General features: G+C 45.7%; 1 protein-coding gene across 1 annotated transcript in view; it reads left to right on the top strand.

Annotated features, from left to right (window-relative positions):
• Window positions 1–26870, top strand: part of SPATS1 (spermatogenesis associated serine rich 1) — a 45729-nt gene extending 18859 nt beyond the window's left edge. Inside the window, 7 exon segments of the mRNA XM_059702250.1 lie at window positions 6507–6562; window positions 6565–6659; window positions 12367–12491; window positions 14219–14380; window positions 23117–23237; window positions 23838–23900; window positions 26594–26870. Of these exon segments, the coding sequence (XP_059558233.1) occupies window positions 6507–6562; window positions 6565–6659; window positions 12367–12491; window positions 14219–14380; window positions 23117–23237; window positions 23838–23900; window positions 26594–26741 (770 nt within the window). The 3' untranslated portion in view covers window positions 26742–26870.
• The last annotated feature ends 889 nt before the right edge of the window (window positions 26871–27759 follow it).

Below are 27759 nucleotides of genomic sequence, written 5' to 3'. Positions count from 1 at the left end.
GGATGGGACAGAACAGGTAGAAATTATGACCACTCTAAGGAAAGGTTTACATTAAATAATGGATGGTAGTCCCACAATTGGTTCTTAAGACTGAGGAGGCTGTTTGGGGACACATTTGCCTTGAGAGAACAGTGTCATGGAGCAGAACAGCCACAGTTTCTCAGAAAACGTCAGAGTGAGTATTTGCCCAGGATGACATTTACTTGTTATCGGTGAGGGGCCTGTGTGCTGCAAAAAGGGATTGTAAAGCCCTGACCGGTTTGGCTCAGTGGATAGAGCGTTGGCCTGCGGACTCAAGGGTCCCGGGTTCGATTCCAGTCAAGGGCATGTACCCTGGCTGTGGGCACATCCCCAGTGTGGGGTGTGCAGGAGGCAGCTGATCGATGTTTCTCTCTCATCGATGTTTCTAACTCCCTATCCCTCTCCCTTCCTCTCTGTAAAAAAATCAATAAAATATATATTTTTAAAAAGGGATTGTAAAATATTCTGTCTTCCCCATCAGATCTTAGCTTGGTCCCTGGTCTTCTGTATCCAGGTCTGTGAGCTTTCTTTTGTTTTTAAAATATATTTTAATTGATTTCAGAGAGGAAGGGAGAGGGAGAGAGAGATAGAAACATCAATGATGAGAGAGAATCATTGATTGGCTGCCTCTGCATGCCCCCCACTGGGGATCGAGCCTACAACCCAGGCATGTGCCCTTCACCAGAATTGAACCCAAGACTCTTTGGTCCTCAGGCCAATGCTCTATCCACTGAGCCAAACGGGCCAGGGCCAGGTATGTGATCTCTTCGTTCTCTTTTATAAGGGCAGGGAGAGGAGGGAGCTAGGACTCACCACAACCACTTACACAAGGGGCCAGTGGGGCAGGAGGCAGTGGAATCATTAATTGCAATGTGCCTAGGGCAGCGAGGAGAAAAAGTTTCTGAAATTTTAACTTTAAGCTCCAGACTTCTCTATAGTTTCCAGGTGGATCTGAGTTAAGGAGGGAGCTATTATTTTAAGGTGGGATAGAGGGGGGGGCTCCATGTTTCTGAGTTAGGGGCACTAGCCCCTGAGATCTCCAAACCACAGATTCATGGCTTCCTTTTCTGCTCTGTAGGTATGTCCACTTAGGGGGCCACACCAGAGCTCATGGGGTTCAGGAATGAGTGGCTCCAAAAACCAGTTGAGGATGGATACACAACTGTGGGCGTAGATGCATTTTTCCAGCAGAGAGGGCCCATTGCTTTCATTACTTCTCAGGGGAGTCTGTGATTTAAAAAAAAGGGGGGGGGTGGTTAAAAACCACTGTCCTAGATCCTCGGGTTATTTTTTGAGCAGATAAGCAGGTGTGGACACTGAATATTTAGTTAAAGAGTCTCCACATTAAGCTAACTTGGTTTGATGTATCATTTTCTCCCTTCCAGACAGGGCTATTGTGCAAATCAGCTGAGGTGACAAGTGTGCGACAGAGCCTTGGTTATGTAAGGTGTTGTTCCTGCCTAAAGAAAGGGAAATAGTTATTCCGAATTCTACAGATGGTACCAGAGAAACAGAACTTCTTCCGAACTCCCCTTCCCCCCCGGAATTCCTTTCTAGTCACCAGAACCATCACTGGGTCCTTTAGCGACTTGTCCGAGTTCCCTGTCTTACGGCTTGCTGGATATTTATCGCAGCCGAGTAGCAGTTGTCGTGATAAATGGTGACCCTTTGAGGAAGGATGCACCCAAGCTTATTTGTTCTTCACCCCAGCCTCGTGAGCTGCATAGGAGGTGGGGCAGCCCTGGGAGCTGGGCACGGAGAGGTAACTGACCTGCTTAAAGTTACTGGATGTGCCTCTACACGCGGGAGCATGGGTATCGGAGTGGAAAGGCTCAGACCTTTCTACCAGAGCAGAGGTGGAGAGGCAGCTTGAGGCCACGTTCAAGTGTCTCCCGGTCGTGTTTGAGGCTGGGTTACTTCTGGAAAGATCCTGTAGTCAGTTCAATCTGGAGAACGTGCTGTTTGCCAGTTTAGCAAGGAGACTGCTCTTTTGTCCTTATCTGTCAGATGTCTTCCCTGTTATAGCAGCCACAGGCGTTATTTATTTATTCATTCATTCATTCATGGTGAAAAACATATACAATTTTCCATCTTTTTTTCAATTATAGTTCACATTCAATATTATTCTGTATTAGTTTCAGGTGTACAATATAGTGGTCAGACAATCATATACTTTACGGAGTGGTCCCCCTGATATTTCAAGTACCCCCCTGGCCCATACATAGCTATTACAATATAATTTTCCCCCATTGACCTCTCCCCGGCCATTCCCACCCCCCAGCACATGCCCTCACCCCCCTGGTGCCTGTGTCCGTTGGTCATGCTCATATGCATGCACACAAGTCCTTTGGTTGGTCTCTTATCCCCTTCTCACCCCCCACTCTTTCCCTCTGAGGTTTGACAGCCAGTTCAATGCTTCTCTGTCTCTGGATCTGGATCTGTTTTTGTACATCAGTTTATGTTGTTCACTATATTCCGCAAATGAGTGAGATCACGTGGTATTTATCTTTCTCCGACTGGCTTATTTCGTTTAGCATAATGCTCTCCAGGTCCACCCATGCCGCAGGCCACTTGTGTTGTCAAAACAAAACTTCTTAAACAAACAAGGAAATATGCCAAACCGGTAGATGTGATTTCACTGCTCACTGCTCAGGGTTATGTAATACATTCAAATTTCCTCCTAAAACAAAACAAAACAAAAATACTTGTGAAGGGACCCCTCTGATACCTTCTGTAGCAACCAATCCTTGCTTTGGTGAACTTTCAAGTCCTCTAGTGGCAAATATACAATTAAAATGTTTACATGCTATGAAAAGGCCACAGCTGTTAAAGCCTAGGGGCAAAATTATCGTAAGTCAAGGCTGTAATAAATAACCGAGAGCTTACATATGAGAATCAACCTAGATGACCTCTCTGCCCTGGATCTTATTTCTTCTCCACACGCGTCGGTTCTTTCTGCGTCTTAGACATAAACTCTGTGCCTTTCACATGCTGGCAGATATGTTTCTAGAAGTCGAATCATTGGGCCAAAAGCGCACTTCCCATTGGCTTCAGAGGACACTGATGGCCAAAGGCTCCTTAGTAAGGTGGAGACATTTCCACCAGCAATGTACAAGAATGCCATTTCTCCAAGCGGGAGCAACCTCGGGTATTTGCAAACTGATGGCAGATAATAGTACCTCATTTTAAATTCAGCTTTTTGATTATTAGGAAAGCTGAACCTTTCCCCAAATTTATGTATGTGTGTGTTTTATTTAATGAAACTAGGGGCCCAATGCACGGATTCGTGCATCTTGAAAGGAACTGTGGGCCACGAGGCTGCGGTGGACGCAGGGGCGGGTCTCGGCCCACCCTCAGCGCACCCACCCGGCCCCTCCCGCCATGGTCCCTGGTCCCCTGTCTGCTGGCAGCCCTGCCCCGCCGCCACTGCTCCCGCGCGCTGACGGCCTGGCCCTGCTCACACCCGCTGCCGGTGCGGAGCAATTGGGACCTGTGCCAGCAGCAGGTGCAAGCAGTGGCTGCTGCCCTGATCGCCCCTCAGGAGCAGGGGGAGGTGGAGAAGCCCTCAGGGGCGATTGGGGCTGGCAGCTGCCGCTTGCACCCACTGGTGGTGCCGAGCGATCGGGGCTGGTGCTGGGCGCCAGCAGCAGGTGCGAGCGGGGCTGTTGCTTGCAGCAGGTGCGAGAGGCGGCTGCCGGCCTCAATCACCCCTCAGGAGCAGGGGGAGGTGGAGAAGCCCTGAGGGGTGATCGGGGCCAGCAGCCGCTGCTCGCACCTGCTGATGGCGCCGAGTGATCGGAGCCAGCACCGGCACTAACAGCAGGTGTGAGCGGTAGCTCCGGTGCCAGCAGTGGGTGTGAGTGCTGGGCTGGACTGTGGCACATGGGAGCAGAGAATTTTCAGTAACCACCAGAGGCTCACCCCAATGACAGCAACTGACGCCCTGCCTTGGTCTGGCGCCCCCACTCACCTGCTCCACTACCCCACCACGGCCGGCGCCCGCCATGTTCTGCGCTCTGCAGCCTGCTGCTGATGTCCACCATGTTTCATGCGTGCCTCATGGTGGTCAGAGCATGTCATAGCAATGGGTGGTTTGGTTGTTTTGCAGTTCGATCTATTTGCATATTAGGGTTTTATATATAGATACCCAGTCATATCTTTTGCCTATTTTTTAATCTTTGGCTATTTATTTTAATATTATACATTCATAAAAACTCATAGGTTGTTTCTGGCCTGGTGGCTCAATTAATTGGAGCTTTGTCCCATACACCAAAAGGCTTCTGGCTTGATCCCTGGTCAAGGAGTGTACGATTGATGTTTCTCTCACATCGATGTTTCTCTCTCTCTCTCTCTCTCTCTCTCTCTCTCTCTCTCTCCCTCCCTTCCTCTCTCTCTAAAAATCAATAAAAACATATCCATGGGTGAGGATTAAAAAAAAACCCCTCATAATTTGTCATGACTATTAACTCTTGATTTCAGAGAGGAAGGGAGAGGGAGAGTTTCAAGCTTATGGATGCTTTTGGTTGTCTTTTATTATTGATCTCTAACTGTATTGCATTGTGGTCAGAGAGTGTGGAATATTTTATATTTCTTGCCATTATTTTGGAGGCTCAGTATATGGGTGGTTACTCCTTTAGCTTCTGGGGACCTGTGCTCTCCTTTTCACAGCTCTGCTCCTTTCTCAACCCTCCACTGGGCTCCATTCCATCCCAACTACTCACACCTTCACTGTCCTTGTGGCTGCTCTGGGCCCTACAGCATGTTCCAGAACAATATGTTCTTTCCACACTTGTCTGGCCCTGAGAATCAAACACCTGAGGTGCTTTCTTGTTTTAAAAAAAATACATTTTTATTGATTTCAGAGAGGAAGGGAGAGGGTGAGAGAGATAAAAACATCAATGATGAGAGAGAATCATTGATTGGCTGCCTCCTGCATGCCCCCTACTGGGGATTGAGCCTGCAACCAGGGCATGCGCCCTTCACTGGAATCGAACCCAGGACCCTTCAGTCCTCAGGCCAATGCTCTATCTACTGAGCCAAACTGGCCAGGGCCTGAGGTGCTTCTTAAACACACTGATTCCCAGGTCTTCCTTGGAAGGTCTGGGTCAAAGCCCTGGAATCTGCATGTTATTGAGCAAAGGCCCCAAGGTGGTTCTCATGACCGGCAAATGCGGGGCATACTGAGCAGCTGGGAATCAAGGCGTAGTAGGACAGGATGGAATGCAGTGCTGGGTAGGAGCACCTGTTTTGTGCCCGGCTGTGTTCTGAGCTACTAGGATGGCTAAGACACAGTCTGGTGGGAAAGTTGTGTATATAAATGAAAGATGACACGACCATGTGAGGGGTACCCATGGGAGTTTCTGAGGGCAGTTCTTTGGGTTCTGATCCCTAGCAATATTCATTAGTCTTTCCATGAACAAACCCTTCGGAAAATTGTAATGAGATGCTCAGTAAACGTACAGTGACATATAGCTCAAGTCAGATCTTCTCTCTCTCACTTAGTTCAGAGTAGACTATGAGGAGGTGCAAGCAATAAACATAATGGTTGGGATTTTAGACTGTGCTGTCATAAGAACTGTGATCAGATCTGGGCCAAGACGTTTACTTTCTATGTGGTTTTAGGCAAGTTGCTTAACCTTCTGAGCCTCAGTTTCCTCATCTGTAAAATGGAAGGATAATAATACCTATGTCTGTGCATAGTTATGAGAATTAAATGGGGAAAATGTGTGTAAGATGTCAACATAATATCCAGTACACAATATGTACTCAAAAAATGTTAATTAAAAAAAGAAGGCACTTTTACCCTTTGCAACAGCATGGATGGACCTGGAGTGTATTATGCTAAGTGAAATAAGCCAGTCAGAGAAAGACAAATACCATGTGATCTCACTGATATGTGGAATCTAATGAACAAAACAAACTGACAAACAAAATGGAACCAGAAGCATGGATACATGGAACAGACTGGCCGGTGCCCGAGGAGAGGGTGGTGGTGGTGACTGGATAAAGAAGGCGAGGGGATGAGTTCCAGAACATATATGCATACCCCATGGACACGGACAGTAGTTTGGTGAAGGCCAAGGGAATGAAAGGTGGGGGAGGGGGGGGGAGGTGGGCAAAAGGCATGGAAAAGGGGGACCCCTGCAATTATGTCAACATTAAACATTTTTTTCTTCTATATTTTATTGATTTTTTACAGAGAGAAAGGGAGAGAGACAGAGAGTCAGAAACATCGATGAGAGAGAAACATCGATCAGCTGCCTCCTGCACACCCCCTACTGGGGATGTGCCCGCAACCCAGGTACATGCCCCCAACCGGAATCGAACTGGGACCTTTCAGTCTGCAGGCCGACGCTCTATCCACTGAGCCAAACCGGTTTCGGCAACATTAAACATTTTTAATTAAAAATTATAATCTAGGGAACAAGAGAGAGTGGAAAGTATTGTCATTAATGTAACCCAATGGTGATATCTGTGTGTTGCAGGGACTAGACACAGGGATTCTCTGGAATCTAAGGGATGCTTTGCCAACACAACACAATGTCCTCTGGCCAAAGGGTCAGCCCCTCGTCTCCTGTTGTCACAGGTCCAAGTGTCAGTGAGCCTCCGGGCCCCAGCGGAGTGTCTGCTCACCCAGCGTAAGTAAGGATCCGGTGAGGAGCCACTGACAGTGGGGCAGACTCTGACCAGGGAGCCAACAGTCTGATGGGTAGCTCGACATCTTTGGGAAGAACATGGATTCTGGAGCCAGGCCAGGTTGAAATCCCAGCTCTCCCACTTAGCATCTGTGTGAATGTGGGCAAGTGATTAGCTGGCTCCCTGGCATATAGTAAGTGCTGTGCCAGTGCTTGCTATTATGAAGTTCAAAAGCAGGTGAAACGAAACTCTGTTTTTTAGGAATACATACATACACACATAGGTGGCAAATCTTAAAGAAAAGCAAAGAAATGATTACTAGGAGGGTCCGAGTCAGGATAGTGGTTACCTCTCTGGGAAAGGGAACACACTGATGGCTTCTGGGGAGCAGGCGGGAGGGCTGGCCTTGCTTTGTTTCTTATCCTGGATGTTGGCTCTATAATTATTTATAATAGTGTATTTATATTTTATGTTTTGTGTATTTTTCTCTGTGTATATATCTTTTACAGTAAAAATTTTGAAAACCGTATTTTAACAAATTTTGTTATAATGAAAGTAATTTCAATTCATTGTGAAAATTTTGAAAATATAAAACCAGCATTAAAAAAATCACAATAGCTCGGCCAGCATGGCTCAGTGGTTGAGCATTGACCTAGGAACCAGGAGGTCACGGTTTGATTCCTGGTCAGAGCACATGCCAGGGTTGCACGCTTGATCCCCAGCAGGGGGTGTGCAGGAGACAACTGATCAATGATTCTCATCATTGATATGTCTCTCTCTCTTTCTCTCCCTCCTTTCCTCCCTCTCTGATATCAATAATCCTATATAATAAAAGCCTAATATGTTAAGTGTCCAGTTGTCCATTCCATTCAACCAATCAAAGCATAATATGCTAATGATATGCTAAGGCTGCTCAACCGCTCACTATGATGGGCACTAACCACCAGGGTTCAGTCACTCCGACTGGTAGGTTAGCTTGCTGCTGGGGTCTGGCTGATTAGGACTGAGTGAGATGGGCCGGACATGCCCTGGAGCCCTCCCGTGGTCCCTCTCCAGCTGGCCAACCTCCCGCGTCCCTCCCTGACCGATCCCTGCAGGCCAGGCCAAGGGACCCCACTGGTGCACGAATCTGAGCACCGGGCCTCTACTATGCATATAAGATCTTTGGTTAATCTCTTCCTCCCCTTGCCCCTCTTAGATTCATCAGTCTGTTCCATGTTTCCATGCCTGTGCATTGATCGTCAGCCCCCTGGTCAGTGCACATCATAACTACGGGTGGAACAATTGGATGGTCACTTAGGCTTTTATATATATAGATAGTGATTTTTTTTATTAAATCTTTATTGTTCAGATTATTACATTTGTTCCTCTTTTTTTTCCCCCCCATAACTCCCCTCCTCCCAGTTCCCGCCCCACCCTCCGCCCTCACTCCCCACCCACTGTCCTCATCCATAGGTGCACGATTTTTGTTCAGTCTCTTCCCACATCTCCCACACCCCTTTCCCCCCCAAGAATAGTCAGTCCATTCCCTTTCTATGTCCCTGATTCTATTATAATCAACAGTTCATTCTGTTCATCAGATTATTTATTCACTTGATTCTTAGATTCACTTGATTCTTAGATTCACTTGTTGATAGATGCATATTTGTTGTTCATAATTTGTATCTTTACCTTTTTCTTCCTCTTCCTCTTCTTAAAGGATACCTTTCAGCATTTCATATAATCCTGGTTTGGTGGTGATGAACTCCTTTAGCTTTTCCTTATCTGTGAAGCTCTTTATCTGACCTTCAATTCTGAATGATAGCTTTGCTGGATAAAGTAATCTTGGTTGTAGGTTCTTGGTATTCATCACTTTGAATATTTCTTGCCACTCCCTTCTGGCCTGCAAAGTTTCTGTTGAGAAATCAGCTGACAGTCGTATGGGTATTCCCTTGTAGGTAACTGAGTTTCTTTCTCTTGCTGTTTTTAAGATTCTCTCTTTATCTTTTACTCTTGGCATTTTAATTATGATGTGTCTTGGTGTGGTCCTCTTTGGATTCCTTTTGTTTGGGGTTCTCCGTGCTTCTTGGACCTGTAAGTCCATTTCTTTCACCAGGTGGGGGAAGTTTTCTGTCATTATTTCTTCAAATAGGTTTTCAATATCTTGCTCTCTCTCATCTTCTGGCACCCCTATAATTCTGATGTTGGTACGCTTGAAGCTGTCCCAGAGGCTCCTTACACTATCCTCGCATTTTTGGATTCTTTTTTCATTTTGCTTTTCCGGTTGGATGTTTTTTGCTTCCTTGCATTTCAAATCATTGACTTGATTCTTGCGCTCCTCTGGTCTGCTGTCGGGCGTCTGTATAATATTTGTTATTTCAGTCCGTGTATGCTTAATTTCTAGTTGGTTCCCCAATATAAGATCGAGGGTCTTATTAGTTTTCGTGTAGATCTCATTAAGCTTATCGGCAGCTTCTAAACAGTTCTTGAGAGACCTTAAAAGTGTGGTTCTGAACTCTATTTCTTCCATTGACAATTTTGTCCTGTTTCTTTGTCTCCGCATTTTGTTATGCTTCCTTGGTGCACCCCCTAGTGGTCTTTGTTCGCAGTCTTATAGTGAAATCTTGATTGTTGTAGCTAATTCCAGGGAGGGTTTGACCTCCAGGCCAAGTGGCTATGAGAATCAGCTGTGTCAGCAGTGAGAGAACTTCTGTCCTCTAGGGAGGTGCTAATCTAGCCTTTGCCTGAGGCTATCCGGCAAATGCCTCTGTGCAGGGCTTGGGCGGGGCAGGTCGCACAGGATCAACAGGGTGGGCTGGAGAGAGCAGTTATGGCGGCTCTCAGTCCTGTCCCCAGGGGCTCTGCCTCTCTGAGTCCCAGCACCCGCTGCAAAGCTGGGAGAGAAAGCTGCACTCGCTCTGACCGAAGCCAGACAGTCCCGCTTCTCCCGTTTGAGTCTGGGTCCCTAAAGACTCGCCCGGATCTGGTGCTCAGAGTCTGTGACTCCCTCCCGATTGAAAACAACAACTGCGCCCTCCGCCGCCAGCCCGCTCCGCGCACTCCGCACCTCAGAATTTGACTTCACCACTGCGCCTCCTCTGAGTGTCCGTGTGCGTTTCTCTTTCCTCCTAGTTGTAGGACTTCCACTCAGCGAGCGTTCCTGTGGTTCTGGGTGATGTCCCTTCCGTTTTTTGGTTTCACTTTTCAAGTAGTTGTTCAAAGCAGCAAACTCCGGCGTTAACCTATGCTGCCATCTTGGTTCTCCGGTAGTGATGTTTTTAATATGCATAAGAATAAGACTTTGATTTCTTTCTTATTCATATAAATATGCATTTATTTGACACAATTAAGATCATATTATACTATTCTTTTTAAAACCTGTTTTTTTTCATGCTGTACTTACTCACTCTTCCACCATCGCCTGTTTATCTGTTCATGTCCTCTGCGCCTCGACTCTAAGCTCCTGGAGACCAGGGACTGTGTTTGGATCCCCAGTGTCTAGAACACTGCCCACCACAAAATGTATTCAGATAAATGTTTGTGCAGCAAACAAAGTAGGTGAATACTTGTAAAGTTCTTCTAGAAAGTTTCCTCTATCCTTGCAATCTTTTAATGCAGTTGGTTTAGCAAAGCCTTTTCAAAAATATTTAGAGGAGATTTATTTTATCCCAATGTCAAAATGACCATGTGTTCTGAACCGGGGGTTCTGAGTCATCGTATTTTTTATTTTTTGCTCTACTGCACACCACCAAAGTTCACAGATATGTTTATTTAAAACTTGTGAGTTATTGCACTAGGATTTGTTACGATTTTTGAGGCAACACAGTCTAGAGTGCGACTGCAGATCAAGCTCTGACCCTTCTTAGGTGTGTTTTATCCTTAACTTCTCTGAAGGTCCATTTTCCTTTTAGGTGGAAATGATTCTATTGGCCCAACCTGCATCACAAGATTGTTGGTAGGGAGCAAACACAAGCATATGAAGTTGCTTTGAAGCTATTCAAATATAAGGGTGATGTAATCTTATGAAAAAAGGGCCCACGACTTGATAGCAGATACTGAAAACATTGGCCAGGGCCATCCATCCCATGCAAAGCTGCTTACACCAGCTGCCTTTTCTGCTGACACCCACAGAACCTCGTTGTAGGTCCTTTCGACTGCCAAGAAGTTCAGTACCAAGCATACTGCTCCGTTATTACAGAACCATTTCAATCTAGGTTTGATTTTGATTATTTCCTCTTCTTCTCATAGTTATTGCTTTTTAATTTCCACTTAATGGTCTTATTGAACATGCGTCTTTTTTGTCTGCTACCCCCCAGCCTTAGGCAACCACTAATCTACTTTTTATCTCTACAGATTTGCCTATTCTGGACATTTCATATAAATGGAATCACCAATATGTGGGTTTTGGTGTCTAACTTTTTAAATCTAACACAATGTTTTCAAGGTTCATCAATGTAGTAACATGTATCAGTACATCATTTCTTTTTTTAAAAAAATGTGGTAAAATATTCATAGCTGAACATATACATTTTATCCATTTTTAATTTATTTTAAAATATGCTTTTATTGATTTCAGAGAGAGGAAGGGAGAGGGAGAGAGAGAGAGAGAGAAACATCAATGAGAATCATGGATTGGCTGCCTCCTGCACGCCCACTACTGGGATCAAGCCTGCAACCCCAAGCATATGTCCCAACCAGGAATTGAACTGTGACCTCCTGGTTCATAGGTTGACACTCAACCACTGAGCCACACCGGCTGGGCTATCTGTTTTAAGTGTACAGTTCAGTGTCATTAATTACACTTACAGTGTTGTGCAATTATCACTACTATTTTTAAAATACTTTCACTACCCCAAACAGAAACTCTGTATCGAATAAGCAACAGTTTCCAATTCTCCCCTCTCCTCAGCCCCTGGTACTCAATCTACCTTCTGTCTCTCTGAATTTACCTATTGTAGATATTTCATGTAAGTGGGATCATACAGTATTTGTCCTTTTGTGTTTTGGCTTATTTCACTTAACATAATGTTTTTAATGTTCATCTATGTGTAGTATATGTCAGAACTTCATTCCATGTTATGTCTGAATAATATTCCATTGTATGTCTACGCGACATTTTGTTTATCCATTCATCTGTTGATGGACATTTGAGTGTTTTCTATTTTTGGGTTGTTATGAATAATGCTGCAATTAATATTTATGTACATATATCTGTTTGAGTGTTTGTTTCCGTTCTTTTTTTTTTAAATCCTCACCTGAGGATATGTTGAGAGAGAGAGAGAGAGAGATCAATGCGAGAGAGAAACATTGATCAGTTGCCTCCCCTATGCACCCCAGTCGGAGATTGAACCTGTAACCTAGGTATGTGCCCTGATGGGGAATCTAACCTGCAACCTTTTGGTGTATGGGACGATGCTCAAACCCACCGAGCTTCTGTTTTCAATTCTTTTGGGTAAACCCTAAATGCCTAGGAGTGGAATTGCTGGGTTTTATGGTAATTCTATATTACATTTTTTGAGAACCCACCAAATGGTTTTTAAGCATGCGTCTTTTGAATATGTTTTAGTCTCTCAAATTGTGAATGAATGAATTACATGCTCATGGGTGTGTATGGAAGGGTAAGCCTAACCATCATAAGTGAGGCTAATTCTGGTGTAAGATGTGTAAGATCGGGTTCTAAATACCAGCCTGAGCACCTGGAAGACTCTAACCCTTCCGCTTCCTTGCCAGCCCTGCTGCAGATTTGGACCTGAAATCCTCCGGCTCGCATTCTGATCACTCCTCTGAAACCTCATTGCCTGAAATCCAAAAGGATAAATACCTCAAGGAGTGTAGCCTGCTAAAGCCGCAGACAAGTGAGTGAGTCCTAGATCCTCCTCCACGTGCCTCCAAGCCCAGGGTCCGTCCAGAAGTCCGCCATACTGTTGGGCACCATGCACCGAAGACCCACTAGGCGCCAGGCATTTGACACGCTTCATCTCCAACTCTCACAACAACTATGCTGGGGAAAACATCGTTACACGTTCTTCAAAAATAAAATGCCTTTATATAAAAAAAACATAAAAGAACGGTGTCGAAATGCTGAAATAATAAAGTAGATAGCCCTGGCTGGGTGGCTCAGTTGGTTGGGGCATTGTCCCATACACCAAAGGTTGCGAGTTTGATTCCCCATCAGGGCATATACCTAGGTTGTGGCCTCGATTTATAGTCAGGGCACATATGGGAGGCAGGCAATCAATGTTTCTTTCTCACATCAATGTTTCTCTCTCTTTCAAATCAATAAAACAAATCCTTGGGTAAGGATAAAAAAAAAAGAAATATATAAAGAAACCGCTTCCCCAGTGTTCTCCAACAATATCCCCATTCTGCCCAAAGCTGTGAAGAGTTTAATATATACACTATTCTTCCAAAAATGTGAAATGCATATGTCCGTATGCATAGATCAATGATGGCGAATCTTTTGAGCTCAGCGTGTCAGCATTTTGAAAAACCCTAACTTAACTCTGGTGCCGTGTCACATATAGAAATGTTTTGATATTTGCAACCATAGTAAAACAAAGACTTACATTTTTGACATTTATTTTATATATTTAAATGCCATTTAACAAAGAAAAATCAACCAAAAAAATGAGTTTGCGTGTCACCTCTGACATGCGTGTCATAGGTTCGCCATCACTGGCATAGATGGAGGGGTGGTATTTGACCATATTTTCACTAGTAGAAAATAGTATACAAACTATTTTCACTCAAAGTAAATAGATCCTGAAGCTCTTTCTGTGTCAATACATATAGATCCATGTGGCTAATAATTTCACACAGAAGGAGTCTGAGGCTGGGAGAGATGCAGTGACCCACAAGTACACATAGCGAGCGAGTAGAGTGATGGGATCAGAACCCAAACTTGCCTGCTTCCAAAGCCTTTGTTCTTTCTTGGCGACCACAGAGCCCAAGTGCTCAAGCAACCATAGAGCTTTCAGGGGATCTTTTATTGTGTAAAATCCCTTCAGCAATTTTATAGGGAAAGTATAGGATGAGGAGACAAAGGCACTGAGAGGTTCAGCAAGTTGCCTGAGGTCTCACAGCAGCCTTTCTCATTTGCACAATCACATGTACACACGTGCCAGTGTCACTGTCGTGCATGCATAGGCCACGGTTGCTGCCAACACCATATTCCACCCAGTTAAGTTGTCACGGCTGGCCCAGCCCTTCCCTGGTTGATGGGCATTTCCTTCTTCCTACCCGCTCATCAGCGTGAAGGTTGGACCATAGGTGCTTGTAAAACTGTCTCTGAGCTTCCCAACCCATACATCACTTCCAGCCATAAAAATTGGCTTCATTTTTGGAGGAGAGGGTAAAAAGAAAAAAAAAAAAAAGAGGCCTCTTAGCTTTCTCCCCACTTCCCTTCCTTTCGTGTCTAGTCCCCACAGTGGCCAACCTGCCCTGATGTAGGACCAAGGAATTCTGCGTGTGGATAACGGGTGTACAGCCGAGGGTGCCCGGGGAGTTTTCTAGACCTCTTGTTGTCCTGTTGCATTCTGGGGCTGGCAGCGGTGCTAACGGAAGGCTTTCTGATGTCCTGCAGAAGACGGGCAGCGTCCAGAGTGGACATTTTACCCGCGGCTTAGCGGCAACATCCACACCTACCACGTCGGGAAGCAGTGCTTCTTCCAGGGCGTCTTCCTCGGCAACAGGAGGTCTCTGGCAGAGAGGACGGTGGACAAGTGCCTCGGAAGGAAGAAATATGGTAATGTGGTCCCCCTGGGCCTTAACTGTGCAATGCCCGAAAACACCCTTGAGCCCTAACCGGTTTGGCTCAGTGGATAGAGCGTCGGCCTGCGGACTGAAGGGTCCCAGGTTCGATTCCCGTCAAGGGCATGTACTTGGTTGCCGGCACATCCCCCAGTAGGGCGTGTGCAGGAGGCAGCTGATCCATGTTTCTCTCTCATTGATGTTTCTAACTCTCTCTTCCTCTCCCTTCTCTTCCTCTCCCTTTCTCTCTGTAAAAAATCAATAATATATATATATATATATATATATATATATATATATATATATATATGAAAACACCCTTGAGTGGTGGTTCGGCAGGCCCAGCATTTCGTGGCCGGGGCAGCCCTGCGAGGCTACCGTGCCAGCCCAGTGCGGCCCGGATGATAGGCGAGTGAAGGGGATGGTTGGCAGGCTGCACTTTTCAGCAAAGAACTCACAGCAGACGCTGATCCACGTTTTTGTTTTCTCTGAATCTCATGAAATGCTAATGTGACATTTCAGCCAGCAGATAAGTTCTCTCAGATACTTATTAATAGAAACCTTCATGGGAGTTTGAAGGAAATCATGTATGTTTCAGTTAGATGCTGTCTGTCACATGCATGTACACTGTACTTGATATTTTTCACAAGGAAAACATCCCATACACCTTAGCCTGAAGTGTGTATTATTACATAGCTTATTTAATTAAAGGTCATTGTCATGAGCATATCTATCTATCGACCTATCTATCTAACTTGGTGGGTCCTGTGTCTCATAATTTATTAAAGACTCTAAAGTGTTGCTGAGTACCAGCAGACCTTTTATGGCACATTCTTCTACAAAAATACCAGTGTGGGAGGCAGCCACAGTTTCAGGGATGAATAGAATCGCTGTAGCAGGAATACAAAGAGAAAGAAATAGGAAGTTCTCATTTTTTGTTTTGTTTTAAAATAGGCTTTTAAAGTCATATCAGCAACAAATAGCTTTGGAAGCCAAGGGTTTTGTTTAGGTATAAAATACATCAAAAGCCAGACTAGAGGACGTAGGAGGGTAGTCACTGATAGGGGGACGCTGAGGAGCCCAACTCCTGAGACCAAAATCTAGTGGGCGATGGGACATGAAAATAGCGGGGGCTTCTGCCTCCGAGTGTGGCTGGGGGAGGACCTCGAGCCTCAGAGGGAGGTGGCCTCTGCCCTGACTCTGAGCTGGAGGCAGTGAAAGCTGTGGGCAATGGAAGGACAGAAAGCCAGCCTCGGGGCTCGCCCACCCAGGAGGTGGGGAAGAATAGCTGCCTTTCGGTGCCCTGTGAAGGCTGTGGAGGTTGGGACAGAGTGAAGGAATGAGGGAACGAGAGAAAGAGAGAGAACAAGCCAGGAGAGCTCACCCTGGGATGCGGGAGGCCACGGTGTAATGCACCATGAATCGCCAGGCCAGGGATCTTACGAGAATAAACTTATGCTTCACCTGATGCACTGTGGAGGGGATGGCTTCCTGAAGCTCAGACTGGATGTCACATTTCAGCAGACACAGAAATAAATGCCAACTCTCAGAGGAGCAGCAGATACCAGTGTGGTGTGCAGAGAGTAGCCCGGGACCCAAAGCCTGGACGTCATGTAAGCCTGCTGTGCACACCCCTACTTCCCACTCCCAACTGAGATGTAGCCATAGGGTAGAACAAGAAGGACAGATTTAACTGTTTTTCTAAAAAATATATTTCTTTATTGATCTCAGAGAGGAAGGGAGAAGGAGAGCGAAACACCAATAATGAGAGAGAATCACTGATTGGCTGCCTCCTGCACACCCCCCACTGGGGATTGAGCCCGCAACCCAGGCATGTGACCCTGGCTGGAATCGAACCTGGGACCCTTCAGTCTGCAGGCTGATGCTCCATCCATTGAGCCAAACTGGCCAGGGCAACTGGTTTAAATCTGAAACAACTGAGAAAAACCACGAAGGGACCAAGTTTAGGTGTGTATTACTTAGGAATGCTCTTGGCTGCAAGTAAGAGAAAAGCCAAATTATCAGAGGCTTAAATCGTAAGATATTTATTATGTATCTTACAAGAAGCTTTGACGTCTAGGTGGCCTGTATGGTGTAGTTGCCCAGTAATGTCATCAAAGATATGGGCTCATTCTGTCTTTAGGCACTGTCATTCTTAATAGTGTTGGAGTTGGCCTTATCAAAAATGCTTATCATTTATGGTCACAAGATAACTGTTGCCGTTCCAAGCACCGTGTCTATATTTACGACCAGAAAAAGAGGAAACTCTCTTGTTGCCTCCCTTTCAGGAGGAAGGAAACGTTTTACCATGTGGTCCTTAGGAGACCTTCTTCCACTCATGTCTCGCTGACCAGACTGGGCCAGTGACAGTGTGTAGCCAGTGAATGGGATGCCCTGGCCGGCATGGCTCAGTGGTAGAGCGTCTGACCGCGCACAGAAGGGTCGAGAGTTCGATTATCAGTCAAAGGCATGTACCTGGGTTGCAGGTTCATTTGCCCCAGGTGAGGGGGGGGGATGAGGGGGGCAGGGAGGCAACCAATTGATGTGTCTCTCTCACATCAGTCTCTCTTTCTCTTCCCCTAAAAATCAATGGGAAAAAAATCCTCTTCCTCTCTAAAATCAATAAAAATATATTTTTTAAAAAAGTGAAGGAGATTATCAGTATGATCCAAGTCCTAACTCCAACCCATCACTTTGCTCCTAACTCAACATTACCCTAAATTTTGTGATTGTTCCTTTTCCTTTCTTCCTTTTATGTTTAAAAATAAATAAATACTGAGTTATATTTATTGTCTATATAGAATAAAATTCCAAAACACGTATATGCTTCTCACTCCATTTAAGAACTGGCATATTATCTTTATATTTGAAGCCTCCAATAGGCCCCTCCCTAAATACAACACCTCTTATAAACAGATCTCTGATTTGTCTTAGTTGGATTACTTCTTCTTAGGTGATTGTGCAATGACTTCTTTTTTGGTTGCTAATCCTCACTCCAGGATATTTTTCCATTGATTTTTAGAGAGAGTGGAAAGGATGAGAGAGACACAGAGAGAGGAACATCGATGTGAGAGAGACACATCGATTAGTTGCCTCCTGCATGCACCCCCACCCCGGCCAGGGATCAAGCCTGCAACTTTGACCAGAATCAAACCCCAGGCCCTTCAGTCCGAGGGCCGATGCTCTATCCACTAAGTCAAACTGACCAAGGCCTTTTAAAAAATATATATTTTGTATTGATTTCAGTTTGCTCCTTGATATGGATCTTTAACTTAATGTGTATGTCAATTTCTACCTCCTGCACATCTTTCTCGCTAGGAGATTGGCTGGTTTACCCGAAAGCATAAACAAGCACGATGTGTTATGGATCCATCAGCTGTTGATACACAGTGGCCAGCACTTTGGGCTGATACCCGTTTTTGTGGAATACTCAGAAATTATATCAGGATCCCATAATATACCTAACCAGAGTCCCGATGCACCAAATTCCTGCGAGAGTAGGCCTTCCTTCCCCTGGCTGGGCTTCCCTCTGGCCCTGGCTTGGTCCGTCAGGTCTAATTAGCATATTACCCTTTTATTATTATACACTAGAGGCCCGGTGCACAAAAATTTGTGCACTCAGGGGGGAAAGGGGGATCCCTCAGCCCGGCCTGTGCCCTCTCGCAGTCTGGGACCCCTCGGGAGATAACGACCTGCTGGCTTAGGCCGGCTCCCGGGTGGCAGAGGATAGGCCCAATCCCTAGGTGCAGCCCCTGGTCGGGCTCAGAGCAGGGCTGATTGGGGAGTTGGGGCGCCGCCCGTCATGCACAGAGCAGGGCGGATCGGGAGGTTGCGTTGCCACCCTCAGTCACGCTCAGGGTAGGGCCGATTGGGGGGTTGGGGCACCGCAGCCTGTCACACTCAGAGCCGCAGGGCAATCAGGGGGTTGGGGAGCTCCCCCCTATCAGGCACAGAGCAGGGCTGATCAGGGGGTTGAGGCGCCTTCCCCTGTCACGAACAGAGCAGGGCCGATAGGGAGGTTGTGGCCCCGCCCCCTGTCACACACAGAGCCACAGGGCGATCAGGGGGTTGGGGCACCGCACCCTGTCACACTCAGGGCAGGGCTGATGGGGAGGTTATGGCTCTACCCCGTCACACACAGAGCAGGGCCCGTGGGGGGGGGGGTTGGGGCGCCGCACCCCATCACACACAGAGCAGGGCCCATGGGGGGGGGTTGTGGCGCCGGACCCTGTCACACACAGAGCAGGGCCGATCAGAGGGTTGGGGCACCGCAGCCTGTCACACACAGAGCCGCAGGGCAATCAGGGGGTTGGGGAGCTCCCCCCTATCAGGCACAGAGCAGGGCTGATCAGGGGGTTGAGGCGCCTTCCCCTGTCACGAACAGAGCAGGGCCGATAGGGAGGTTGTGGCCCCGCCCCCTATCACACACAGAGCCGCAGGGCCATCAAGGGGTTTGGGCACTGCCCCCTGTCACGCTGATCCCGGTGGCTGCCTGGAGGCCTCGCGGCTCCACTGATCCCGGTGCTGGGAGGCATATTACCCTTTTACTATATAGGATAAAGGCCTGGTGCACGAGTCGGGGCCGGCTGGTTTGCCCTGAAGGGTGTCCTGGATCAGGGTGGGGGTTTTTAACTGGGGTGCCTGGCCAGCCTGGGTGAGGGGCTGATGGCTGTTTGCAGCTGGTCACACACCCTTCAGGGTGGGGGTCCCCACTGGGTTGCCTGGCCAGTCTGGGTGAGGGCCTGAGGGCTGTTTTCAGGCTGGCGGGTGACTGAAGCTCCCAACTGCTCCTTTTTTTCTTTTCTTTTTTTTTAAATTCTGGGCCAGCTTTAGCTCTGAGGCTTGACTCCAGCTCTTAGGCCTTGGCTGCTGAAAGCAGGTTTCTGGCCTTTGTTTACCTTCTGTATTTGAAACAATGTTGCAATCCTGCTGGCTGAAGCCCGGCGACTAAAGCAGGCTTCTGGGGTTTTGTTTAGCTTCTATATTTGTAACATAGTTGCTTAGAGTTGCAGCTCAGAGGCCGGCAGCAGCAGGCGGGGAACGCTGGAGTCCTCCGTCACTGAAGCAAGCAAGCCTCATGTTCGCTTTAAGCTGCCTGGCTGCTGGCTGCCATCTTGGCTGGCAGTTAATTTGCATATTGCCCTGATTAGCCAATGGGAAGGGTAGCAGTCATATGCTAATTACCATGTTTCTCTTTTATTAGATAGGATAACTTAAACAAGTGTGTGCTCTCAGAGGTGTTGTTTGGGAGATTTTCCCTAAAAGTAACATCTTATACTTGGATACAAGCCATTGGTTCTTTTTCTGCTTGCTGACATTATCTTGTGAAATTTAGTAGATTTGAAGTTGTTCTCAGACCACCTGTATCATAATCAACTGAGAGTTTGTTTTAAAAAAATGCTGGTTCTGGCCCAGCCAGCTTGGCTCAGTGGTTGAGCATTGACCTATGAACCAGGAGGTCAGGGCTCGACTCCCAGTCAGGGCACATGCCCAGGTTGCGGGCTCGATCCCCAGTGGAGGGCGTGCAGGAGGCAGCCGATGACGGTTCTCTCTCATCATGGATGTTTCTATCTCTCCCTTCCTCTCCCTTCCTCTCTGAAATCAATACAAATATATTTTTTTAAAATGCTGGTTCTGGGAACAATTCCAGATCTTCTGAAACAGAATTTCTTAGGATCTAGGAGGTGGCATTTTTAACAAGTTCCGTAGGGGATGCTGAGGTGTGCTAAAATGTTAGGATTACTATCCTATAGTATATGGCATTTACCACCTAATATAATGTTCTTTAACTTCCTTATATACATGTCTTATTTCCCCATCTAGACAAGATTCCCTAGGCAAAGGTTTATACCTTTGCTAGATGGTAATCCCATTTTTCAAATTAAAAAACAGATTTGGAATGGGGGTGCTATTAGCCGCGTCCTGATTTCCAATGATAATAACAAATGCTACCTGAGTGCTTACTACGGGGCCAGGTTATTCTCATTAAGTATTCATGATGACTCTGCAAAGTGGACATTTGAAAGAAACAATTTATAAACAAGGCGTAGGGAAGTTACATAAGTAGCTGGAGGGCAGGGAACTAGCAACTGCAGAACTGAATTTGCACTCCTGCACGACTGACTCCAAAGTCCCAGCCCTTCTCACCACCCCTTGCTGTCGCCTCCTCTTTACTTCTCCGTGTCCTGGTTTGGGAGTCAAAAGATAGGGTCACTGCGCTCTCCCTGCTTGGAACCCTCTGCGCTCAGACCCAGCAGGCACTCCACACGGGGGTGTGGTTGATGCGATTGCATTACTCAGAGCTAATAAAAAATTTAGGTCAAGAGTCGTAGCAATTGAAAAGGCTTTTGAAAGAGAATGGTAAAATAATTAAACTCTCCAGTAATTCCACCTGTTGGGAGGTGGCTTTTCTGAGTTTGGAGGAGGAATTTGGGGAAGTTGGAAGCAGTTTATGAAAAACCTTCCCTAGCTCTTCCTTTGGCTTGCCTCATAGGTACAGTTGAATGGAGTGATATCCAAACCAGCATTGAAAAGGAAGACAATGAGTCCTGTTCACTGGGTGCCTCTAGCCCTGCTTCTGATTGTAACAGCCCAGAAGCCGTATTTTTTTAAAATCTGTCCTTCCCCTTTGACTCAAACTGGCTTCACTCAGGGCCTTGGTTCACTCACCTCCTTCTCTCTTGCTTACTCATTAAGCCTCGGACAGTGAGGCCCTGGTCAGCATCCACTCGTCTTAGGAACAAGGTCCTGGCCTACTGACTACAGAGTCAGAGTTTTCAGTCAAACTAAAGGTAACGTCTTAGCCCTCGCCGGTTCGGCTCAGCGGAAAGAGCATCGATTCCAGTCAAGGCACGTACCTCGGCTGCTGACTCTGGCGTTAGGAATCCGATCGATGTGCCTCTTTCACCTCAATGTTTCCCTCTCTCTCCCTCCCTTCCACTCTCTCTAAAAAAATCAATGGATGCCGAGACCGGTTTGGCTCAGTGGATAGAGCGTCGGCTTGCGGACTGAAAGGTCCCGGGTTCGATTCCGGTCAAGGGCATGTACCTGGGTTGCGGGCACATCCCCAGTAGGAGATGTGCAGGAGGCAGCTGATCGATGTTTCTCTCTCATCAATGTTTCTAACTCTCTGTCTCTCTCCCTTCCTCTCTGTAAAAAATCAATAAAATATATTTTAAAAAAATCAATGGAAAAATATCCTCAGGTGAAGATTAACAACAAATAAACTAATTAATAAAAAAAGAGAGCTGCTTAAAAAAAAAAAAAGATAATGTCTTGGCCTCAGTTGTTAGCTCAGCGCCCAGAAAAGCAGAACAGATCCCGCTGAACAAATCCTTGCGAATTCAGAAAGAAGAACTCCATGGCTAACATCAGGACCAGATGCAACGATCAATTACCCCTAGCCTCAACCCATCAGTAGAGACCATGATTGATGATTTTTTCTCTATATAATCCATCGCCTGGAAGCCATCGGGGAGCCAGGTCTTTGAGCATTAGCACTTGTGACTCTTGGGCATGGGGCCATTTCCTTAATGAATCCTTACTTTCTTGGCTGCAAACTCCTGTTCGTGTCTTATTGGGCTTTGACGCGCACCAACGGACCACTTCAGTCCGGCGCCCGTAACATGATCCCAAGGCCGGTTCGTCTTGCGGTCCAGGCTTGTTCTCTCTTGCATCTGGTGTCAGATAGGTGGGTTTAAGTGACTATCTTGTACCAGCTGTCTCCTTTCGAGCTCATCTGTTACTTGTTCCCGGGAGTTGGAAGGGGCTGAGTTGGGTGTCATAGTTCTAGCTGAACAAGCAGTGTGGCTCCTCTTCACGGGGAAGGCCACCTCCTGGTGCAGCACAGCCCCAGTACTTGAAGCAGAGGGAGGAGCAGGACTCTCGTTACCTATTTTCCCCCTGAGAGGCACGGCCCCAAAGACAGTTGCTTCTCAAGCTTTATAGGATTCAGGGACTCAAAGGGCACTCATGCTCAGGGATGAAAGACTTAAGTTAGAGTTTTTAAAAAATGGCCCGGACCGGTTTGGCTCAGTGGATAGAGCGTCGGCCTGCGGACTGAGGGGTCCCGGGTTCAATTCCGGTCATGGGCATGTACCTTGGTTGTGGGCACATCCCCAGTAGGAGGTGTGCGGGAGGCAGCTGATCGATGTTTCTAACTCTCTATCCCTCTCCCTTCCTCTCTGTAAAAAATCAATAAAATATATTTTTAAAAAATTTAAAAATGTATATTTTTATTGATTTCAGAGAGGAAAGGAGAGGGAGAGATGGAAACATCAACGATGAGAGAATCATTGATCAGCAGCCTCCTACATACCCTACACGGGGGATCAAGCCTGCAACCTGGGCATGTACCCTGACCGGGAATTGAACTGTGACCTTCTGGTTCCTAGGTTGATGCTCAACCACTGAGTTATGCCGGCTGGGCTAAGCCAGAGTTTTTGCTCATGGTGCAGAGATGTCTCAGATCCATCATTCATTTTAATCCAAATCTCAGCTTTCCCAAGGTGAGGTAATCATAACACCTTTCAGGAAATGTCCCCAACATAGGCTCACACTTCTGTCATCTTCTCAAGGGAAGCCAAGTATAAACAGAACTTTAAGACATCCTTATGTACCTCACAATAAAGCACTACATTATCTTATTTCCATCATCACATCAATTCTTAAAGCAAATCTGTAGATCATTTTTAGGCATTTTAATGATTTTGTTTTAAAACATCGTTCACAGATATTGATCCTAGGAATGGAATCCCAACATTAACTCCAGGAGATAATCCATATATGTACCCAGAACAGAGTAAGGACTTCTACAAAGTAGGAGCAACTCTCCCACCAGTGAATTTTTCACTGTAAGTATATGCTAATACTAGGGTTATTTAGTTAAATTTAAAGGAATTGTATCTTTCTTTACTACATGTAAATTCTATTTTAAAAAGGGTAGATCTCAACAAAATATGGTTGCTGAAAATTCCTAAAAATGTCCATATGTAGTTCATTAGTGTATGCACACATATGAGTATATAATTAAAATTATATGTAGGATCTTTACTACAAAAAGTGGTTGTTAATTTTACTCTTATTATTATTACCACAACTTTTAAGACTTTTCTATTTTCATACTGAATCAGGTTTTTGATTAGTGACTACTAGTTGGGTTCACTTATACTTGGAACTAAACTTAGACCAAAGTGACTAAGGAAAAAGGGAAGGTCATTAAATTAAAAGAAAAATAGTTGGTGTATTACATTAAAAATACCAATTAAAAATTAACTGTTTGATTTAATGATGTTCATTAAAAATTATAAAATAGGAATTACGGCCCTTACAGTTTTGAAGCCCATAGATGACAATTAAAATGAGAAAATAAGACATCTTATTGAACACAATGATGTATTGACCTCTTTGCTATAGATGCAAGTCAATTTTATGACCACCTTTCTGTTTTTCAGAGTGCCTTATGAAAAGAAACTTGATACATTTATTCCACTTGAGCCTCTTCCACCAATTCCCAAGTGAGTTCTCCCACCATGTTTTTTTTTATTATCATACTAGAGGCCTGGTGCACAAAATTCGTGCACTTGGGGGGGGGCGGGTCCCTCAACCTAGCCTGCATCCTCTCGTAGTCCGGGATGTCTGACTGATGGCTTAGGGGAGTGGGCCTAAGCTATCAGTCGGACATCCTTAGTGCTGCCACGGAGGCAGGAGAGGCTCCTACCACTGCCACTGCGCTCGCCAGCCATGAACCTGGCTTCTGGCTGAGTGGCGTTCCCCTGGTGGGAATGCACTGACCACCAGGGGGCAGCTCCTGCATTGAGCTCCTGCCCCCTGGTGGTCAGTGCACATCATAGTAAGCAGTTTAGCGGCCTTAGCATTCTTAGCATATCATTAGCATATTATGCTTTGATTGGTTGAATGAATGACCGGACGACCGGACACTTAGCATATTGGGCTTTTATTATATAGGATCTTTATAAAAATATCAATTATTATTTTCTCCTATGGAGGAACTCATAGACACCCAACACACAGGGACCTTTTGAATCCCAGCAGGTAGTCAGGGCAGTTTGTATAGAGGGTTGTTGGTGGGCTACTTGGAGGCAAGTCTCTGTGAATTCTGACAGCTGAGTTGCTCACAAGATATAACTGACAAACTACCAGATGCCAGGTGGTGTGCTAGGTATGCACTGTGTGTGTGTGGGGGTGCGTAAATGGAGCAAAAAGACAAGGTCCCTGATTTCTGAAACATAAGAGAATGTTGGCAAAGAAAGACACATGCTTAAATGAGTGCAGCCAGGGAGGATGGTTAGAGTGTGCAAAGGCAGAGAGGAAGCCATTGGAGTATTCCTGTATTTGAATAAAGTATCATTCATCTGATCTCATATTTTTGCTTAGTTCCATTCTGAACTTTATTTACTGAAGTAAGGTTCCAACCTAGAAAGAGTGTCAGTATATTACTTTTTGTTCTGCTATTTTTACTTGGGCTTCTATTATTTGGGTTAGTCTTTAAAGGATAGCTTTAAATGATAACTTCATGCCCAATATTGTCTACATCAAGCATGTCAAACTCAAAGACTAACACGGGCCAAATAAACAAGGTTTAAGTTTATGTGTGCTGCGAAAAAAAATCCAAAAGCTTCAGTTTTCAAAGAAACGTAGGTTTATTTCAATAGAGACATGCTCAATACAAAGGGCTGAAATAAATGAGTCATCGTTAACATAAAATAATAGAACATTTTAATAAAAATTAATATTTTTTCTTGAACATTAATTTACCAGACACTGAATAACTGCACAAATTAATAAGCGTAACGCGAATAAACCTATTTTTCTTGTTCTCTGAAATCGAAATATTTCCTGTTGCGCACACCAAACAAGTCAGTAAAGACTAATGACGTGGCCATCGGCTGCTAAAATATTTGCTGCTAGTATTGGTGGAGAGAAATGGTGCGCCTGCATATAAGGCACGTAAAGGAAATGAATGCAACACAGTTATGGTAATTGGTCATTAGCAAACATTGTAGTTTGTTATTAATAATTATGTAGAACAAGATATTGTAAAAATTAAGTTATGAAATTTTTATTAAAACGTATCTTACATATAGTTATATTGGCTGGGCCGCAAAAATATTCATTGTGGGCCGCATGTGGCCTTCGGGCTGCGAGTTTGACATGCTTTGGTCTACATGGTACTTCTCTTTCTCCTTGCAGGCTCTTCCCTACCCTCAACAGGTTTATCAGGGCTTTCCCCCACCCATGGTGCATTTCTCCTTAATACAGCAGTTCTCAACCTGTGGGTCGCGACCCCTTTGGCGGTCAAACGACCCTTTCACAGGCGTCGCCTAAGACCATCCTGCATATCAGATACTTACATTATGATTCATAACAGTAGCAACATTACGTTATGAAGTAGCAACGAAAATAATTTTATGGTTGGCTCACAACATGAGGAACTGTATTTCAAGGGCCAGAAGGTTGAGAACCACTGCCTTAAAAGAATGGAAGTTCTAGCTACCAAAACATAAAAACATTCTTAGTCTCACTGCCTGATAGGGCTGCACACACAGCCCAGCCCAGCATATGCCATTTCAAATCTCAACAGATCTGGGAGGACCCTGGGTGTTTGCTGAAGTCCCGGCAGGAAACAGAAGGCACACTCAGCTGGGATTCTGAAGGCAGTTTAATGAAGGAAGTGTTTACAGATGTGTGAGCAGGCTTCGAGAACTCACATGGGAGGGCGAAGCGCCCAGCGGCTCCCGGCAGTGGGAAGCTTCACTACTCCTAAGCTGAGTAGCACGAGGAGGAATCATGGTTTGCAGAGCAGTGGGAGTAGAGGGGCTGTTCAGAAGGAGTTGTGGCAGTGGAGAATGTGGCCGCTGCCAGAACTGGGGTACCTCAGGAGACAGGGCAGGAATTAGGTCAGAAATATCCCACCCTGTCTCCTCACCGTCTCATCTTCGGTTGGTGCCTCTCATTAGCCAAGCCCAACTCAGAGAGGAGTCAAGCTAATGACAGCTGCAGGGGTCGGCTTCCGGACAGAGAAGGGCAGAAGAAGAAAGATCTGGGTGTGGGGCAGGGGCAAATGGTGAACAATTGGCATGGTGTTTTATTTTGACACTGACCTTCTAAATTGGAGGCCTTCTTACTGACCATGCTTTTAAATTTTGCATCAGACAAGTGCAAACTCAGGGTTGTTTTCTCCTTACAGCTTGCCTTTCTGGGTCAAGGAGAAGGCCAGCATGTTGAAGAATGAGATAAGAGAAGTTAAGGAGCTGGACAGTTGGCAGTCATCGATCCCTTTGATACAGAGTTTGTACTCGACTGGTGGGTTAAAAACCCTTCAAAAAATAGCATAAAAACTGGAGGCCAGCCCAGAAGAGCAGGCTTTTGAGCAGCTTCTCCGTGGAGAGGAGAAAAGGCGGAGCCTCTCCCAGAGTGGATGGTGTCTTTTGCCCCAGGTGGTCCCAGGTGGCCCCACTTCATGGGTTGAGTGTGTTGGTTGAGAACTCTTAGTCGTTTTGTTTGTTGTTACTCCTCACCCACGGATATTTTTCCCCATGCATATTTAGAGAGTGGAAGGCCCGGGGAGAAACAGAGAGAGAGAAAGATGGATGAGGGAGAGAGACATTGATCGGTTGCCTCCCGTATGAACCCCGACTAGGGCCAGGAATCGAGCCTGCAATGAGGTACGTGCCCTTGACCGGAATCAAACCGGGACCTTTTAGTCCATGGGCCGACGCTCTACCCACCAAGCCAAACCGGCTAGGGCAGAGAACTAAGTCTGTTAATGGAACACAACCGTTAACTCCATGCCTCTGTCCACAGGTACCTTGGACCTTCCAAGACAGTCCTGAGAGAAACAGGCCCAGAGAGCATGCACCGGGCCCTCTGGGGAGCTTCCTCCAGTGCTGGCATCTGTGTGTGGCTGTTCTCAATCAAATGTCTGACTGATAAGGAATCACTGTGCCTTGCCTTTTTTTAACTTTATATTTCGAAAACTCTTAAACTTACAGAGAAAATTGCAAGAATCTACAAATACCTACATATCCTTCACCTAGATTCTATGAATGCTGACATCCGTCCAAATTTGTATGCATGCTCTCTCTCATATTATTGCTATTATTATTTTGCTGAATTATTCTAGAGTGAGTGGCAGACATTGTAACCCTTTAGCCCTCCACACCTGTAAACTTTAGTATATATCTCCTATGGTCAAGGATATTCTCCAACAACCACAATGCAAATATCAAATTCAGAAAATTTTAACATTGATACAATACCCCCACTATACAGTCCATACTCAGTTTTATTCTGTTAAATTTAATTTTCTAAGGATGCCCTCAAAGTGATGGTAAAATGCAGACATGTGAGCTT

The sequence above is a fragment of the Myotis daubentonii genome, chromosome 6 (genome assembly GCF_963259705.1).
Source record: "Myotis daubentonii chromosome 6, mMyoDau2.1, whole genome shotgun sequence".
In the NCBI taxonomy this organism is placed as follows: Eukaryota; Metazoa; Chordata; class Mammalia; order Chiroptera; family Vespertilionidae; genus Myotis; species Myotis daubentonii.
Note: the sequence above shows the minus strand (reverse complement) of the source record. Positions and strands in the feature narration are given on the sequence as shown.